The sequence below is a fragment of the Aptenodytes forsteri genome, unplaced genomic scaffold (genome assembly GCF_000699145.1).
Source record: "Aptenodytes forsteri isolate BGI_AS27 unplaced genomic scaffold, ASM69914v1 Scaffold136, whole genome shotgun sequence".
NCBI lineage: Eukaryota > Metazoa > Chordata > Aves > Sphenisciformes > Spheniscidae > Aptenodytes > Aptenodytes forsteri.
The window spans coordinates 1,822,138-1,838,887 of record NW_008796111.1 but is presented as its reverse complement, the minus strand read 5'-3'; the positions used below and the strand labels follow the sequence as shown (position 1 = coordinate 1,838,887).

The window sequence follows — 16,750 nt, the reverse complement described above, 5'->3', positions numbered from 1 at the left end:
CCAATTACGGATTGTTCAGACCATGCTGCGACATCCTAACTGTGTTGTGCTTTAACACACAGGAAAAAAGGACAGTTGTGGTCATGTAGCCAGTATGGTTCAGGTTTGGGTAATGCTGCTATGTTTTAAGCTATTTAGTAGGTCTAATGCTTGGATAAAATATTTTTCAGGGAAATCTTAAAGTTGGCATGGTGACTGCTAGCCTAAGACTCCAAAGTATAGATTAAAAGGTGATTTAGGGAGATCGAGTAACGAACACTAATAAAAACAAAACTTTCACTTTACCGTGTTTTTAATGTGTGCTTTGAATGCTGTGGATATGGCCGAAAAGTCTGGAGGAAATCATGGCATGTGAACAACCAACAGCGCTGCTACAATTGTCTTACTGGCACGCTTGAAGTGTGATTCATTAATTCGGTATCTTGCTCATAATCTTTTTTTTTCTTAATGCACCCTAATCAGGCTTTTATTTAGTTTGGGCATTCAGTTTGGGGGGAAAAAAATAATATTCTGCATTGTATCAACTATAAATTCATCACTGTGTGCTGCTGAAGTGTGTGTGACTAATTAAGAATGGTAGTTTTCCATATGATTTGCTAAATCATTTGTCATGTTCCCATTTGCTGAATCATCAGGTGTAGAATAACCAATTATTTCAATTGATTAAAAAAAAAATTCTTTAATTTAAACTTGTCTCTTGAAACCTTATCAAGGAAGAGTTGATCTCAAAGTTATTTTTGCTAAATTGGGGGGGAGGGGAGGGGAGCTAAAAGGCATTTGCTGTTTAAGAAGATTTTAAAGTAAAGGAAATGAGTTTGCGGAAGTTGAAGATAGTACAGGGTTTGAGGAAACTGGAGGCTTCCTGTATGACTTTGAGCAGATCACTTAACCGTACTGTCTTGATTTTCTTACCTATAAAATGGGGGTAGTGAAGAAATACAGGTCGTTGGAAGGTACCACTTAGTTGCTCTATATAAAAATGAATTTTTGGAACGCAGAAATCATCCTTTGAGGGCAAAAGATTTGCAAAAGCAGAAGTGCTCTCAATACATATTACATCTGTTATCGTGTGTAACTTTATCTCTCATAACAAGGATATACTTATGAGATAACACAACAAGAGTTGGTGGTTATAAATATATTAAGAAAATGGTCTAACTAAAAAAAAGGCAATATTGCAGTGAAATCTCAAAAATGTGATGCACCTGTATTTATCGAACTGTCACTTGACATTGGTTCCTCTGTTTCACTATTTAATAATCCTCAGTAATGCCCATTTTATATCTCAGTGCTCCATTTCTGTAAAAGAGCTTCTCAAAAAAAAAAAAAAAAAAAGAAAAGAAGCAAAATGTAGCAAAATCTGAACAAGATGCAGCCAGACTGCTCAGGCTTACTGCTTCTTTCGTATGTACTTCCAGCAGCTTGTAGAGTTTATTTTACAGAGAAGGCAAATTTGGAAATAACAGAGATGGCTTGTGCAAAATTAAAATTACATTATTGATTAACTACAAAGTGGTTTAAAAATACAAGCTCAGGGTAGTCCTGTTATCTGATACGCTTTTGATTCCAAGTTCATCCTTCAGTCCCCATATACGACTGTGTTCTGTTAAATTAACCTGGCATCTTGTTTCCCCAAGGTTTATGGGTCATTGACGGTATTAGGTTTCATGCCGGCCAGCTGCCCCCAAATCAAGTCCCTTCCTACACTCCAGCAGCAAAGTCAGGGATGGAGAAGAGGGAAGCACACAAACAAAGGCTGGGGGAGGCTGGAAGTGCAGTATGAAGACAGCCAAGTAATTTTACTTGCAGCTTCACGGTTAGAGATTTTCACGTATTCCACGCTCATTAGCAAAGTGTTGAAAAATGCAGCATTAAATTACAGTTGTTCCTTGGGACTGTTTTTGTTGCTCCTTGGGACTGTTTTCCTAAACTGGGTTACAAAAGCAAGCCTGAAAGGAGGAGCGTTTCAAAGCCCTCTGGCAAGGAAGATGCAGTATCTGTCGCACGCAAAGTTGAAAGGAAATGGGAATCTACAAAAGGAACCGAAATCGACTTGGAGCCTTTCCCTGCTGCCCCAGCAGTTTTACAGTTATGTTTGGGTTGTTTTTAAATGTCATAATGTGGTGACTGTGTTTTTGGAGAAGCTTAGCATGGTGGGCAGAGGTCTGAACTGCACAGGTGGCATTAGAGTTGATGGCAAAAGGTGTCTCGCCCCAGCTGCAGCAGTGCCAGGCTGTCAGTTGTGTTCCCTTCGATGGCCTGGCTGCTGCACGCTCTCCCTTCTCAGTAGGTAGGAGTAGAGTCAAGAGCTGAGCCTGGCACATGCCCAGGATTAAAAGCATTACTGATATTGTGCCTCTCCGCTTCAAAAATGTTTGCGTAGAGATAAACACTATCCAAAATGTTGAAGCTATAGAGTTGACCCTATGTTCAACTATAGGTGAGCATCCATCCTTAATAGTGGGTGTTTGGGACTATGGGTAATAGTATCCAGAGCAGGATAGTGTGATGTTCCTCTGTTCTCGCAGACAAGTTGAAGGTTGTTGTGATTTTTAAGGCGGTACAAGTCTATTGGACATGGCGTGACAGAATTGCCGTTTTGGGGCTTTTTATTGGCATGTCTGGTAGAGCCAGAAAGGCAGCTAGGAAATGTCACTCCAGAAACCTGCCTCTGACAGAGGAAAATACCAGTTACTTTAGTGGAAGATGCAGGAAACCAAGTAGCTGCCAATTATAAAGTGCTTGCAGGCACATTTTTTTTAACTTTGGCAATTTGTGGCAGGCTGCTGTTCTGAAGATGGAGCTTTTCTACCCTAACAGACTGTTGATACCATGTTGCTTAAAATATATCTGATGTCTGATTATGTGCGGGCCTGAGAATGCATGAATTCTAGTGAGCTGCAGTGGGATTATCTGGTAATATCAGGCCTTTATTTTTCAAGTTTACTGTGTGAAATCATACTTGTATTTGAGTAAAACATCCCAATTGCCAGTAAATAAGGAATCTCTCTTCCTATTTGTAGTCTGCTGTATTATTTATTATGCAAGGTGGTTTGTAAGGGGAGCAACCTGTTCTAGCAGTCAGTTAAGGGCTATGTTAAAATTCCTATTTACAGCTGTGTCATTGACTTATGCAGTGATCTTGAACAAATTGCTTATCCTGAGGAAAACTGAGGCATATGGAAGACAGAGGGAGTAATATCAAAAGCATATTAGATTCTCTGATGAAGAGCATTGTGTAAGGGCTAAGAAACCAACTGCAATTAAGAGTCTTGCTCCAAAAGGCACGTCAGGAGAATTTCCTTGTTTAGTATGTAGCTGACATCTTATATTTAAAACTTCTGTAACACCTTAGTGTGTGCACACACGTATGCACCCAGTGTGTGGGAGAGGAGGGCTCCTGGAGGGACCCGAAGAATTGAAAACCTCCCGAGAAATGAACAGCTGGCCTCACACGCACAGCCAGTAACTAGGAAGAAGAGGGTTTTATGTTGAGTCTGAATGAAAATCAGGACAAACATCAGTTGTTAGAATGTGCCAATCAAGGGCATCTTGGTAAATTCCACGTAGAGAGAAATTTTAATTTAGAGTTAGTGTTCAGTCAGTAAGCAAAGAAATATTCTTCGGATAAAAGTGCTTCAGATTTCATGGTATGGGAAACCAATAATTATGAGATACAGTGAACAATACAAGGTAGAATTGCTAAAGGGATTAATTAGCCTTAGTCTGTCTAACCACTATAATTGATGCAAATATACATCTGCAGCCTGCTGAGACATTAGATAGTCATCGTCCACCTGCTCAATTTACCAGTGTTGCAGAACACAGCTGTCAGAATAATTTCTGGGTTTTTTTTCTGGAACTCCTTGAGCATAATTGGCTGTTTGTTCTTTTGTTGTTCAAAATGTTTTCTTTTTCTCTTTTCTTTTTCTAAACAGCACTTCCATGATGGCAGAAAGGCACAACAACATATTGAAACTTGCTGGAAACAACTTGAAGCAGTAAGTGGAAACTTCCTCAGATGTGACACTTAAGTCATTTTTGTATTGTTTTTATAGAGATGGTTCCAAACATTGTATTTGGAAAAAGAAGGGTGTATGGATAAAAGCTGTAGAAATGGGATTTTTAAAACTCTGCTGTCTTAAATACACTGGTAGACATGAAAAAGTCTGTTCTAATAGTACACTTGGTTTTCTGTGGGATCTGTGTCTATCATGACTAGCATTTTATTTGATATGACTTGAAAAGTGTGCTAAGTGTTGCTGGAAATGCAGGGTCCCTAAGGGTCCTATTCAGATATTCGGCTGTAAGCTGAATGGCTTCATACTGTGCACATAAATTGAATGGGGCCATCTCTTGAGTCAGGTGCTGTTTCTCAAAAGTAAATACACTGGAATTGTCGTTCATGTGATGAATGAAAAGTGAGACTATAAGTAGAGGAGAGGATAAAGAAAGGGGACATTAGTAACCAGAAGTCCTACTTGCAAATGTATGAATCTTAGTAACTCCCTTGCTGCGCATTATAAAAATGTGGGAGTTAAGTGTTGAAGGGAGTGATTTGGTCTACAAGAGCAGAAGAGATGCTAACAGGGAAAAATATTGAAATACTAGTGATGTTGGTAGAATCAAGCAGCCTCAAGAGCGGAACAAAAAATGTGTAACTTTGTTTTTTGAAGTTCTTTAATATGGAAATGTATTCCAATGTAAATAAACGAGTCCTAAAATCTGACAGTTGTTACAGCAGATCAGTTTAGGGGCAGGTATTGATTTTAGGTAGATTTTAATATCATGTTTCTTTCCCATAATGAAGGCTTCTGTTTTTCCTTTTCAGAGTAAAAGGCGGTTTGAACGTGATTGCAAAGAAGCTGATCGAGCACAGCAGTATTTTGAGAAAATGGATGCTGACATCAATGTTACAAAAGCAGATGTTGAAAAGGTAAGCCAGAGGATGGAGAGACTGTTTGTAAACATGGATGTGAGAGGTTTAGTTCCTCAATCTCCGCTGGTAGGATAAACCCTTTGAGGCTTAATGCCTCACTTAAGTCAGTCCGTAGGTTAATTAAAAATAGGGAGATCTCTGCAGAGACCTATGTTTTGCATAAAAATTCTAAGCAGATACAGTCAGTTTTCTTCAGTAAGGTGATATCTGAGTTAAACATAGCTGACAGGGCTCTAAATGAGCTTATGCAAAATCAGTTTTAACTAACACCCTAGATTCTGTGACAGTCAAGCTTGTGAGGGCTCCCTGAGGGGTGCTTGCAGTTACCATGCATTGTTGGTCTCTCTGTGATCCAGGAAGAACTAACTTTCCTGCCTTTTGAGCAACACTTTGAAGGTGTCCCGATGTCGTGGTTGCAGTGAAGTATTAGCAGGGTTGTTTTTCGTGGTCCTAGGTTTACAGCAGGACAGCTTGTCATGTTATGCAGAATCCTGGAATCCATGCTTGTCACAGATGGCACATAGCTTTTATTTTTATTTTTATTTCTCAGTTGCTGTCTGGTTGCAGAGTCATTTGTGGCTTTTATACATTGATCCCCATTCAGTGAAGCTTTGGAACTGATGCTTAATTTTAAACATTTCTGTTTCAGCATATCCGTCTTGAAATATTTTCTCTCTTTAGCTTGATTCAAAATTGGATGTGCAGAAGGATGCTTACAGTTTGAATGTCCAAGTCCAGTGATGTACCTGTAGCTTAAGGAAGCAATGGAGAGGGAGAAAGCGTGTTTAAATTGCTTCTCTTTTTGGTGTTACATATCTGCTCAGAAGATGCAGTAATGTAGATCGGAAACACCGTATTAAAATGTGTAAGGGCAGTTTAGTCTTCCCTGAGCTTGATTCATATAGGTAGAAAATAGCCAGAACACTTGAAAAGGTTTGTTTCTTTAAAAACAAAAAAAGGCACAATGGAGAGGGAGAAAGCGTGTTTAAATTGCTTCTCTTTTTGGTGTTACATATCTGCTCAGAAGATGCAGTAATGTAGATCGGAAACACCGTATTAAAATGTGTAAGGGCAGTTTAGTCTTCCCTGAGCTTGATTCATATAGGTAGAAAATAGCCAGAACACTTGAAAAGGTTTGTTTCTTTAAAAACAAAAAAAGGCACCAAAAAAGGCAAGGGGAGAAAAAAAAAGCTGAAGCTTAAATATACCAAACCTTTAGCTTGATTCAAAATTGGATGTGCAGAAGGATGCTTACAGTTTGAATGTCCAAGTCCAGTGATGTACCTGTAGCTTAAGGAAGCAATGGAGAGGGAGAAAGCGTGTTTAAATTGCTTCTCTTTTTGGTGTTACATATCTGCTCAGAAGATGCAGTAATGTAGATCGGAAACACCGTATTAAAATGTGTAAGGGCAGTTTAGTCTTCCCTGAGCTTGATTCATATAGGTAGAAAATAGCCAGAACACTTGAAAAGGTTTGTTTCTTTAAAAACAAAAAAAGGCAACCAAAAAAGGCAAGGGGAGAAAAAAAAAAGCTGAAGCTTAAAATATACCAAACATTTTGTTGCAGGGACAGGAAAGGAAACTGAATTATAGGTAAGGAATCTTTTCTATTCCAAGATAGCCCTTGTAAAATGTAGCTTTTGCTCCTCAAGAGATCTGCTTCATTCTATTCTCAGTTAATTCAATCCTGGGAAGCTATCAAGTACAAATTTTTCTTTACATCTGTGGGATCTTAAGATGTTTTTAATATTCTGAGCATCATGGAGGTTGTGTAGCAGATAGCATCAAGGATGCCATTAGAAATGACGACAGTAAATTAAAAAGCAGGTCAGAAAACTTCCCTAAAGTGCTATTGCATATCAAAGGAAAAAATACCTCTGTGGTCTTGTAATTTGCTTGGCCATTAGCTGTAAATTCACCATGCAGATTTGACCCTTCATTGCCTTCTGGATTTGCCAGGGCACTTCACAGATGAATGCATGTACAGGATTGTTAAAGATGTAATGCCACATGTGGGTTTTTCTGACAGAGGAGGATCATCTCTGCTTTATCTGTATAAAGTGATTTTTAGAACACATTTTTTTCATAGATAAAATTAGGACTTGCCCTAGATTTTTTCAAAGCTGAGGCCATGTCAAAGGGATACAGAGACATGACTTACTATTTGACATAGAGGGCTGAAACTCCTTACTTCTACATCCCTTTCTAAGGCTGGCCTTTTCTGGTCAGAGTGAAAGGCTGTGTATTGGTGGTATATCAATCTGATAGCGTTAGGTAAATTCTGGGAAGCAATCCCTACCCTGGTGCTCTTTCCCTGTAAAGTGAAGCAGAGGGGCTTCCCTTCTAAATTTCTCTAGCTTTTTATTGTATGTATCTGTGAATTATTTATTGCAAAATGAGGCTCAGTGGTATCTTGAAAGAAAAAAAAAATCTGTTGCAGTTATGCGTGTTGGCTAATCTCAGGAGAAGGCATTAGTCGACTTTCCAGTCAGTCAGCGGGGTAGATGGAGAAGGAAAAGGTTATCAAAATGAGTGGAATGTGAAATAATATTACTGAACAGAGAACAGTGTTTTCCAAGTGCATGTGTTAAACTGGGTTCATCCATGTCAGGCTGTGAATAATGCCCTTTCTTTGCTTCCCTCCGCCCGTGTGACTGGGACTGCTCTTGCGCAACTCCCAAGTGCAAAACAGGACATTGTTTAACCGAGCGCTGCTGCTGGGGGCAGCTCTTGCCGACTCGCTCCAGGGAGATGCAGAAACTGCTCAGCTTCAAAGGAGGCAATATGATGACTTTTACCTCCTCCTATTGCAGCGGTTCTGATTTCTTTTGCCCCTTATAGCTTGGCTGCTGCACTCCTACTCCCAAAAATCTGTCTGGCCGGGAAAGCCGACCGTTTGGCTGTGTTCAGAGCCAATGCTACTCACTCTGGTGGAACAAGGTGCTCTTCGAGCAATGGGATCGGTTGCCCTCATTTCTTTGGCTTGAGATTGACACCTTGGTTACTTTAGCTTTTACCTGCAAATATGAGCAGACACTAGAGCTATTTTTTGCATCATGTATTATGGAGTAATGGAATTAAAATTCTGCAGTGCTCACAATGACACATGCAATCAAAAGAATACATAGCTGCAATTCCCTCATGCGCTTAATGCTAAGCTGTATGAGGCTCTGAAATGCTCGCATCTCTCAGTCTTTCTGTTGTTGTAGCCTTTGACAACTGCAGCAGGAAATTCTGTGACAGAGCTGCCAACTACCAGCACTTAACATGGCCTTGCCTAAGGGATAACTCTTGGTATTACAGTTTGCTGGGATTAAGTAACCAGAATAGTGGCAGAGAAGCAAATTAAGAGTTACTTAACAGTCCTTATTTCTCCAGGACTGTTTTGTGAAGGGCCTCGGGTGTGTGCTTAGAGGCAGGGCTGGGCGTGCAGTATGGGTATCTTGCACTGAGGTCCAAACCCCTTCTGTAGGGCCAGCTCGGGTTCGATAATGCAGAGGGCACGTGCCTTCTGTGCCACTTCTGTGGCCAGTATGGGCTCGATCATCTTTGCAGCCGGCCAGTCTGGTAGTTGATCTCGGAGAGAGCAGGGTGTTTAGCTTTGTTTCCTCCCATCTCCTTTTTTGGTGGTAGGAATATGGAGCAAAAGGCTGTGTTCAGTCTCTGCAGTGGTCGAGGTCTTTATGCAGGAATCAGAGAGTGGATTAGGGCCCCTGAGCTCCCTTCCCGTGTTTGCACTGAGCCTCTAAGTTACCAGCAGCTGACATTTGCACAGAGATGTTTAAGTGTCAACACAAAGTGCAGTTTGGCACAAAGGTTTTGTCAGCTCAGTTTTACAAGGTCAGGGTAGGAAGCTTACTGTGTTGCAGAAAGCTGTACTGTGAAAATATCCTTATAAACTAAGTAAATGGTGCAACATGCTGATGCTAATACCGGGAAGCCTTGTAGGTATCACTGTAGGCTTTAGCTTCATTTGGGTCGCAGTGGGATGTGTGCTTTAAAGCAGTTCTCTTTCAAAAACCACAGTGGAGCTGCTTCAATTTTTTGACCATTTGGGGAAATGGTCTCTGTCACCAGCACAGAGCTGGTGTACATATAAGGAAGCGCTCTATTGTTTGTTCCTTCTCTTTAGAGCTTCAATCACTAAAAAGCTGACATCTTTATGGGATAATGTGGTACCCAGTGGTGCCTTTGCAGACTTCTTGCAATTAAAAAAAAACAAAAACAAAAAAAACCAGCTGGCTTTTCTAAAGGTTTATTTTCAAAGCAGACTTTTCAGAATCTGTTTTTAAAGAGGAAGTGGCTGAGGACAACCATGGGAAGGGGTGAATGCTTTGCCTCTTGATTTGCAAAGCAGTTGAGGGGGAGGACAGCGGTTTGAGGTATTCGGTGTCAGGCAGGATCTGTCCCTTTGCTGAAGAGTAGCAGGGTCATATGTTGGTGTCCTAGGTAATAATTTTGCCAGAAAACAACTTCAGCTTTGAGCAGTAAAAAGAGCTGTGCCTGAGTTCCCAGAACTGCTGTCCTGAAGTTGAGGCTCATCACCTTGATCAGATTTTTGTTCCTGTTATGTTTGGAGGGTTCCACCTTGAGTGGTTTTGAGGTTAATGTAAACGTGTTGTGGATTTAGAAAGTAGTTTAGTAGCAGTAGATTTAGAAAGACATAAAGTGCAAATTTGACCTTAACTCGTATAAGTCAAGAAGCTTCTGACACTGCTAAAAACATGGGGTGGGTATCTTGTTTTGCTGTGGGTTTTTGACTGACTCATCTTTAGTTAAAGTCTTCAACCTGCACCCAGAAAGAACGAGCTTGTATTAAGATTTTATTTGTATCCTGTGACATTCAGACATCTTTTCTGGGGCAGTGGGGTTTTCCTACTGAAGTTGCTTTCTTACGTGCTTACAGCTGCTTGAGCTTGTGGCAAGTCAGCTGTCAGTTTCGATAATTTTGGAGTAATTTTGATTTCAAACTTATTTCCAAAATTATTATTACAGAATTATCATTCCATTCCTTCTTCTCTTCTCTGCCCAATCCTATGTCATATCTAAAAACAAAAGAAATGAAAAAGTTGATGGTTCTGTTCCTGTGCTGACTCTGAGATACTTAGGAGTTTTAGATGTACTGGCCTTGTTTTGTTTGGTTTTGTTTTGTTTTGTTTTTGAAGTGGAGAAACTGAGGGAAATAGAAGTAGTCTCAGGTTTATTGACATCTCTAGGAGCTTTCCCCAGTGCTCTGTGACTTTCAGATCAGGTTATGTCTGCCGTATCCAAGATTTTTGGAGTCCCAGAAGAGCTGAAGATTTGCATAAAGGCATAAAACCTCATAATATAATATCACCATGACATTGATTTTTCTAGTCTGTAAATATAACTGCAGAGATGTTTCACACTTGAAGTTTCATTTTCTCTTCTCTTTTCTTATACCACGTTCCCTGGGTGCTCACCATCAATTTCAATGCAATGTAAAGAATCTGTATCTCCCTCCTTAACCATAGAAGACACGTCCACTTACATTGCTTTGGGTAGTCATGAGCTGAATCACTGGCAAAGTCTTACTGAACATAGATGTAGAAATACTGCTACTTAGAAAGAATCTTGGAATAAGCTGATCCTCCTGCCTGTGCAAACGCAGTTATGCTGTCGAGTGGCAAACTGCTTTTCCAGCCTGTATGCTGCTGCGCTGTGGGACGCAAATCTCTTCATTAAGAATTCACACGTCCTTACAATGAAGGGTGCACTAAGCTATTTTTACTTGGGCTCTGGAGAAATCTCTGATCTGTCTTTCAGCACTATTCCTGCGTACACCGTTTACAGCATGCTTTGTCGGAACAGCAGTCAAGTCACAACGGAGCCGGATGCAGCGTGCATCACCGAAACCCCACAGACAAACCATAGAGGAACATCTCCAGCTCAGTGCTGTGTTGTTGCATTGTGTGTCACTGAGGTTTTAGTCAATTAAGACTGTCAGCAGTAAACTGTAGCATAACCCAAGATTGTGGGTGCCTGCCTTCTGCAGACCATAACTACTTAATGGGCCTAATTTTTCAGGAGATGCTGAGTCATCTACCCTGTGACAGTGGGGTTTGTTGTATCCCCTCCTTCTCCTGTCCACCTCAGGGCACCTACTGGCATAATGAACTTCTCAGCATTTTGGAAAATGTAGTGCCATGCAAAGGTAATGTTAGAAGGTGGACAAGCTCTACAGTGTTTGTGTCATTAATATGGTGAATACTTATTGCAGTGAATAGTACCAGAGGCTTTGCTTTTCCTATACTCTGCTGTGCATTTATAAAAGTGCAGCAGCAGTGTCCCAGTGAAATACGCAGGCAAGGTGCGTAAGGCTCAGTCCTGAACATAGCTCAAGAGGGCCTGGCTTTGTGCATTTCTTATTTGAGAGTTAGATATTGCATAAGATTTTCCCATGTTCTCTGCGTGGTGGTGAGTTTTACATACTTCGATTAGGCAGCTGCTTTTCTTTTGCTCCACGGATGGAGCTGGCTTAAACCCTTCTGTGTCTTTGCTTGTGATGTGGGTCACATTTCCCATCAATTCAAGCGCAGTCTTTTCTTGGTAATGTGATTTAAGGCCATTAGATTGACACTAACATTATTTCTCTGGATTGTGCAGACCCCGATCTCCTTCCTGAACGGCTTCCTTCCTAGTGGATGATGTGTGTGAACGTAGGGAGTCCCTCAGGACAGTCATTTGCATTTCTGGAAGAGTAAGCCTTGTTTACAACCTGCCGTCTGTGACACTGTATATAGCAGCTGTTTCCCTTTTGGAATCATGACTAATTTAGGAGTTTTGATTTCTAGTCAATAAAGAGTTAATGACTGCAGCAGGAGTGGCTAGAAAACTTAATAAATAGCCGTACGTATCCCATGCATACACTGTGTTTGGTGTTAAGAGATCAATGAACAGAAGCACCAGTCAGTTTTAGTGTAAGATAAAGAAATCCATCTGAACCCACATTTCCTCCTAGCAGTACTCCTCTGCAGTAATGCTCTACATAGCAACGTGACTGAGCTTCGTAAGAATACAACGCTATTGGGAGGTAGATTGCTAAAGGAGCAAACAAGTTAGGGAGCGAAAGTGGGTGTGAAGGGGAGGCTTAAGAGCAACTTCTGAATTAAGGATCAACTGCAGTTTGAATCAGAAGTGTAAGATAACCAGTGTTCTTAGCTAATGCAAAGCAATTAGTTTATGCTATACAGTTGGAAAGCTTGTTTATAGTCGTTCTGTCAAAATATTAGAACAGATACCTTCACCTGTTTAAAAACTAAGGGAAAATAAAGCAGAGACCTCAGAATTTAGCTTATTGTTTGCAAGTTGTTCAGTTTAAGTGAATTTATTGTACTCGAAGTTGGGTTTTAAGGCTAGCAAATTCGTACTGGTAACTTTCTTCAACCCTGACTATCCATTCTGCATTGGCTGCGTTTGTAAATTCTTTCTTGGAGAGAGATGACTAGAACTGTGCCCAGTGTTCAAAGTATGAGCTAAGCAAGCTATTATACAGTCCTGAAATAATTTCCATTATTTATATTCAATACTTACATTTATACACTGCAGAATTTAATTGCTTATATTAGTACAACTAAACAGATCTCCAGAAATCATTTAAACGCTGTTGGCCACTGCTCTGGATACATCTTTTCTTGTTACCTCCTCCCTCAAGTCCACGTAGCCTTCCACCCACCGTGAACACCTCATTCTTATGTAATAAACTTTTGTTAGGTGTCCCCGTGGAACTACGTTTCTCTGAGCTGTGTGGCAAGCTACTGGATGTTAGCAGGGATTTGCAGTTTGGTCACCCAGAGAGTTTGCATATTTAGTATTCGTGACATGAAAACGGCAGTGCAAGGAGGCAAACTTTTGGATTCAAGGCACAGTGATTTCACTAGGGCCTTGGAGCAGCGTGCTGAGAGGTGCTTGCTGCTGTTCTTAATTCTTAGGTAAGGGTCCTTCTCTTACACAATGTTTAGACTGCTCTGAACGTTTTTCAGACCGAGTTGAGGCAATTGATTGGATGCAATAGAAAGGAAAAAGTGATACACTTGTTTTATAACTGGGAAATGCAACACTCAAATTTGTGCAAGGGAGTCTGCGGCAGAACTGAAGTCTAAAGCCAGGTAACCGAAGTCTTGGGCTCATTCACTTAAGTAAAATTTCAAGTAACATCTAGCTGTTGGACTCCATTAATCATCAAGCAACTGTGCCTTTAGTCATGCTGCAGGACTGGTCATATGAGTATAGGACTGACACAGTTAGATGAGTCCTTGTTGCAATATGACTTTTTTTTTTAGTAGTGCAGATGTGACCAGAGCAGTTAAAGGGCTGTGCTAGAGCCTTGTGCAGCGTGCTTACTGTGTTACTGTCCCAGCTCCATTAATTTGGTCCGTCTTCCTTGTTAAAGCTTCAGTGGTGTTTTGTTGCTTTGGTTTATCTCTTGTTAGTGTGCACTTCTATAGTCTGGCAGAGTTATGTGCAATGCGACTGCACTAGATAACAATTCCTGAGATCTGGTGATGAAGATTTTCCATCTCCTGTCAGCGGTTTGCTCATTTGTATATTATATTCAGCCAAAGGACTTCAGGGATCCACAGATTCTCAGATTTTTTCCCCACCTCTTCTAATGTTAAAAGGAAGGCTTTTTCTCTTTGGTTTTTTCCTGTCTGTTATTTTGTACCCCCCATTCTACCTTCTTGCTTTCAGGAAAGCAAATTTCAAAACCTTTTTCTGCTTGCCCGTTCAGAGAGACCAAACTGGTTATTGTAAAATAGTAAACAATGGAGCTTGATTTGGAGGCTATGTAAATCAAAGCCTGAAATCCTGGCCCTGTTTTGAAGTCCATGGCAGACTTCCCACTGTTATTAATGATTCTACAAACGCTGCCAGTGTTGCTGCTACCAAGAGGCGCCCCACTGCTGTTCGTGGTGGTGCCCGCTCGTAACAGAGAGCGGCTATGTGAGGTTGTCTGTGGAGGGAGGACCAGAGCCTGCAGCTGAAAAATCTGTGAGCAATTGAAGGCATTCCTGAAATTGGTGAAGTGTTTCTGAGTCTGCCTTTATCATTAAGTTATTTTGAAGGGATTGGGTAGTTGAGGGGGGGCAGGGGTAATTTTTTTGTGTTTGCATATTAGTCTGATCTTGGATTTGCCAAGGACAGATCTATTTTGGCAGGCAATGGCCTGGCAGTGATGCATCTCACATGCTGTCTGGGTTTAAAAAAAAAGGGGGGGGGGGAATGGGAGAAAAGAAAGAAGAAAGAAAACTACACCAAAGTTTTGACTGGAAACTCTGCCGTTCTGGACAAGAGTGACTGCTGAGAAGTTGAACTGTTCCACTTAGTGTGGATCAGCTAAATAGCAGCCAAAGCTTTTTTCTGCCCTTTTCAGTTATTCATATCACTCCCACCATAACAGCCTTGAGGAGCTGCATTTTTTTGTCTGTGTAAACCCAGAAGACAGTGTGTCTATTGACCCTCTTGCTGTTTCTGGAATGTGTCTTAGAAAATTGTTCTCAGCAAAATATCCTTCATTCTTTTCTGTATTGGAGACCAAAATGGCAGAAAGTGTACTTGTTTTTTAAAAATTTCTCCTACACTTAATCACCAGTTGCCTTTCATATCGAACCAGATTTTGGGGGGAGAAGGTGTATGCAAGTAATACTATACAAGGATTTATTTTTTGAATTCTTTAAGAGGCGGCATGTAATGCGTAGCAGCTTACTAACATTTTCTCACACCTTCAGGATCGACAGTGCCCATCGTAAAGATGTCCATATCCCCTTTCTCTGTTAATTTTTCCTTTTCTGACCACTGGTCAAAGGCATAAAGTACTAGGATTGATTTCAGATCAGTATATAAAGCTTTACTAGTACTGCATTTTTGCAAGGACTGTGGAGAACTTTCCTTGTCTGTAATTCTTTTGTCTCATTCTGATACGCAGTGATTTCTTAAGTTGCATCACATTGCTACACTGCAGGATTTTTCAAGCAGGTGATGAGTAGGTTCAGACTCTCCCTAACATGGGTTACTTCAGAGTAAAACTGTTGCAGGGTTAACTTTCTTCTAATTTCTTATTTTAAAGGGGAAGGTACTTCAGTCATGAAAGACTTCAGAGCATCAATGTCCCACCCTGGCATCTGTCACTTAGCTCGAACCTGCCATCTCTGGACTCCTGGTGGAGTCATTTAAACATCTGGAACTAACTTTTGATGCTGCTTGAAAGTCTGGTTTTTGCAACTCAGTGGTTAGGTAGAAAATCTGCAGGAAATGTGGTTAAAATAACCTTGAGAGACTGAAGTTTGGTTTTTTCCTGCTACCTTGTAGAAGAGATGGAAGCCATAGTGCGTGCTGCCAGTTCATATGGCTATTAAGTTTAGTGTTGTTTTTCACATAAGGTAAGTGCTGTTGAGGCCTGGCTTTTTTTTTTATTTTATTTTTTCAGAAGTGCTGAAGACAGCCATAGTTCTACTGATTTTTAAAAATCAACACCTTGAAAGTTATTACTGCCCTGCAGTTAGCTACTGCTCTGCATTCTCCCCCATCAACTAGCAAGGCTGTCTAAAGGAAGGGAAAAAGATTGGTTTTGATTATGTTTAATGGCAATTCTGTGGTTCTGTGAGAGAAGAGGTCATACATAATAAGCCTTACCTGTTGCTAGTGTGCTTTTAACTAGCTCAGTATATCAGAGCTACACTTCCTTTACATAGAGTTTTCTTTCAGAGTTAGTTATAGGAAACACTCCTCTGGTGTGATTGTGTTTAAATCTGATTGCCACGGCAGTGGAAACCTGAAGTTCACCTAGGTGCTCGTTGCAAGGTTAATGGTGCTGCAGATACTGGGCTGTCGTTCATTCTTGGGAGTGCTTTTCTCGATGAGACGTGCATCAGCATATGTGCCTTTTGGTTTTGTTGCTGGCATGTGAGTTCAGAGAAGAACTGCCTTAACAAAAACAGACTTTGGAGAGGAGGCAATGTGTATATACACTGTGTAAGTTTATTTGGGGACAAAAAGATGTTACAAAGGTATGTTCTGGGGTGTGTATGTGTGAAAAATCTGTGTATCTTTTGCAAACGTGGACAGAAGCACGGATTTGAAAGCAAACTGCTTTCCTTCTCCCCACAAATCCCTCAAATGTATATACCCTTTCCTGCTTTTTCATGGTGCCGAAAGGTGACCTCATCCTTTCTTCCTTTCAAGAGGAGAGGAGATTTTTTGTTGCATTACAAGTACCTAGCCTTGATATCTCTTACAACTGAGTAATCTGGCAGTCTGTACATCTGGATCGTGGTTTCACATGTGGTGCTGGAAATGTGAGCTCTTGCTCAAGTCATCCCTGCCCAGTTAAAGGAGAGAGTATGTTGACTGAAAGCTGCATCGTAGTATCATCTTCTCATATCTGAAGTCATGGTCTGGTTTTTCAGAGACTAATTATTCCAAAGCCTTTCCTCCTGAAAATACTACTCGGAGCAAATATTTTAACGTTAACTCAAAAGAAGCTCAAAAAAAACACCTTCTCTGAAGCTGTTTGCGTGCACAAGTGAGCAGTGAAGAAGGAAAAAATTTAGTTTCTGTAAAGCTCAACTATAAATTACTCCTGAAATAGCTCCTGTGACTCTGTGCAGCTCCAGGCCACTGCATCCATTACTCTGAATGTGTAACTTAACGTCATCAGCTCATTTTTATCGTTCTGTGCTTCAGCAGAGTGCAGGAACCTAGCTATAAAATATAATTCTGTTGATACTAGGGGTGATGATGTTAGAGTAAGTGACATACTCAAATGGAGTAATAAAAAAAAAAAATCTAGACT

General features: G+C 40.7%; 1 protein-coding gene across 2 annotated transcripts in view; it reads left to right on the top strand.

Annotated features, from left to right (window-relative positions):
• FNBP1 (formin binding protein 1) overlaps window positions 1-16,750 on the top strand; it is a 94,604-nt gene that overhangs the window by 38,963 nt on the left and 38,891 nt on the right. For both annotated transcript variants that reach the window (XM_009286924.2, XM_009286929.2), the window contains exons 5-6: window positions 3,939-4,001; window positions 4,832-4,936. In XM_009286924.2, coding sequence (XP_009285199.1) covers window positions 3,939-4,001; window positions 4,832-4,936 — 168 coding nt within the window. The remainder of the gene's footprint in view (window positions 1-3,938; window positions 4,002-4,831; window positions 4,937-16,750) is intronic.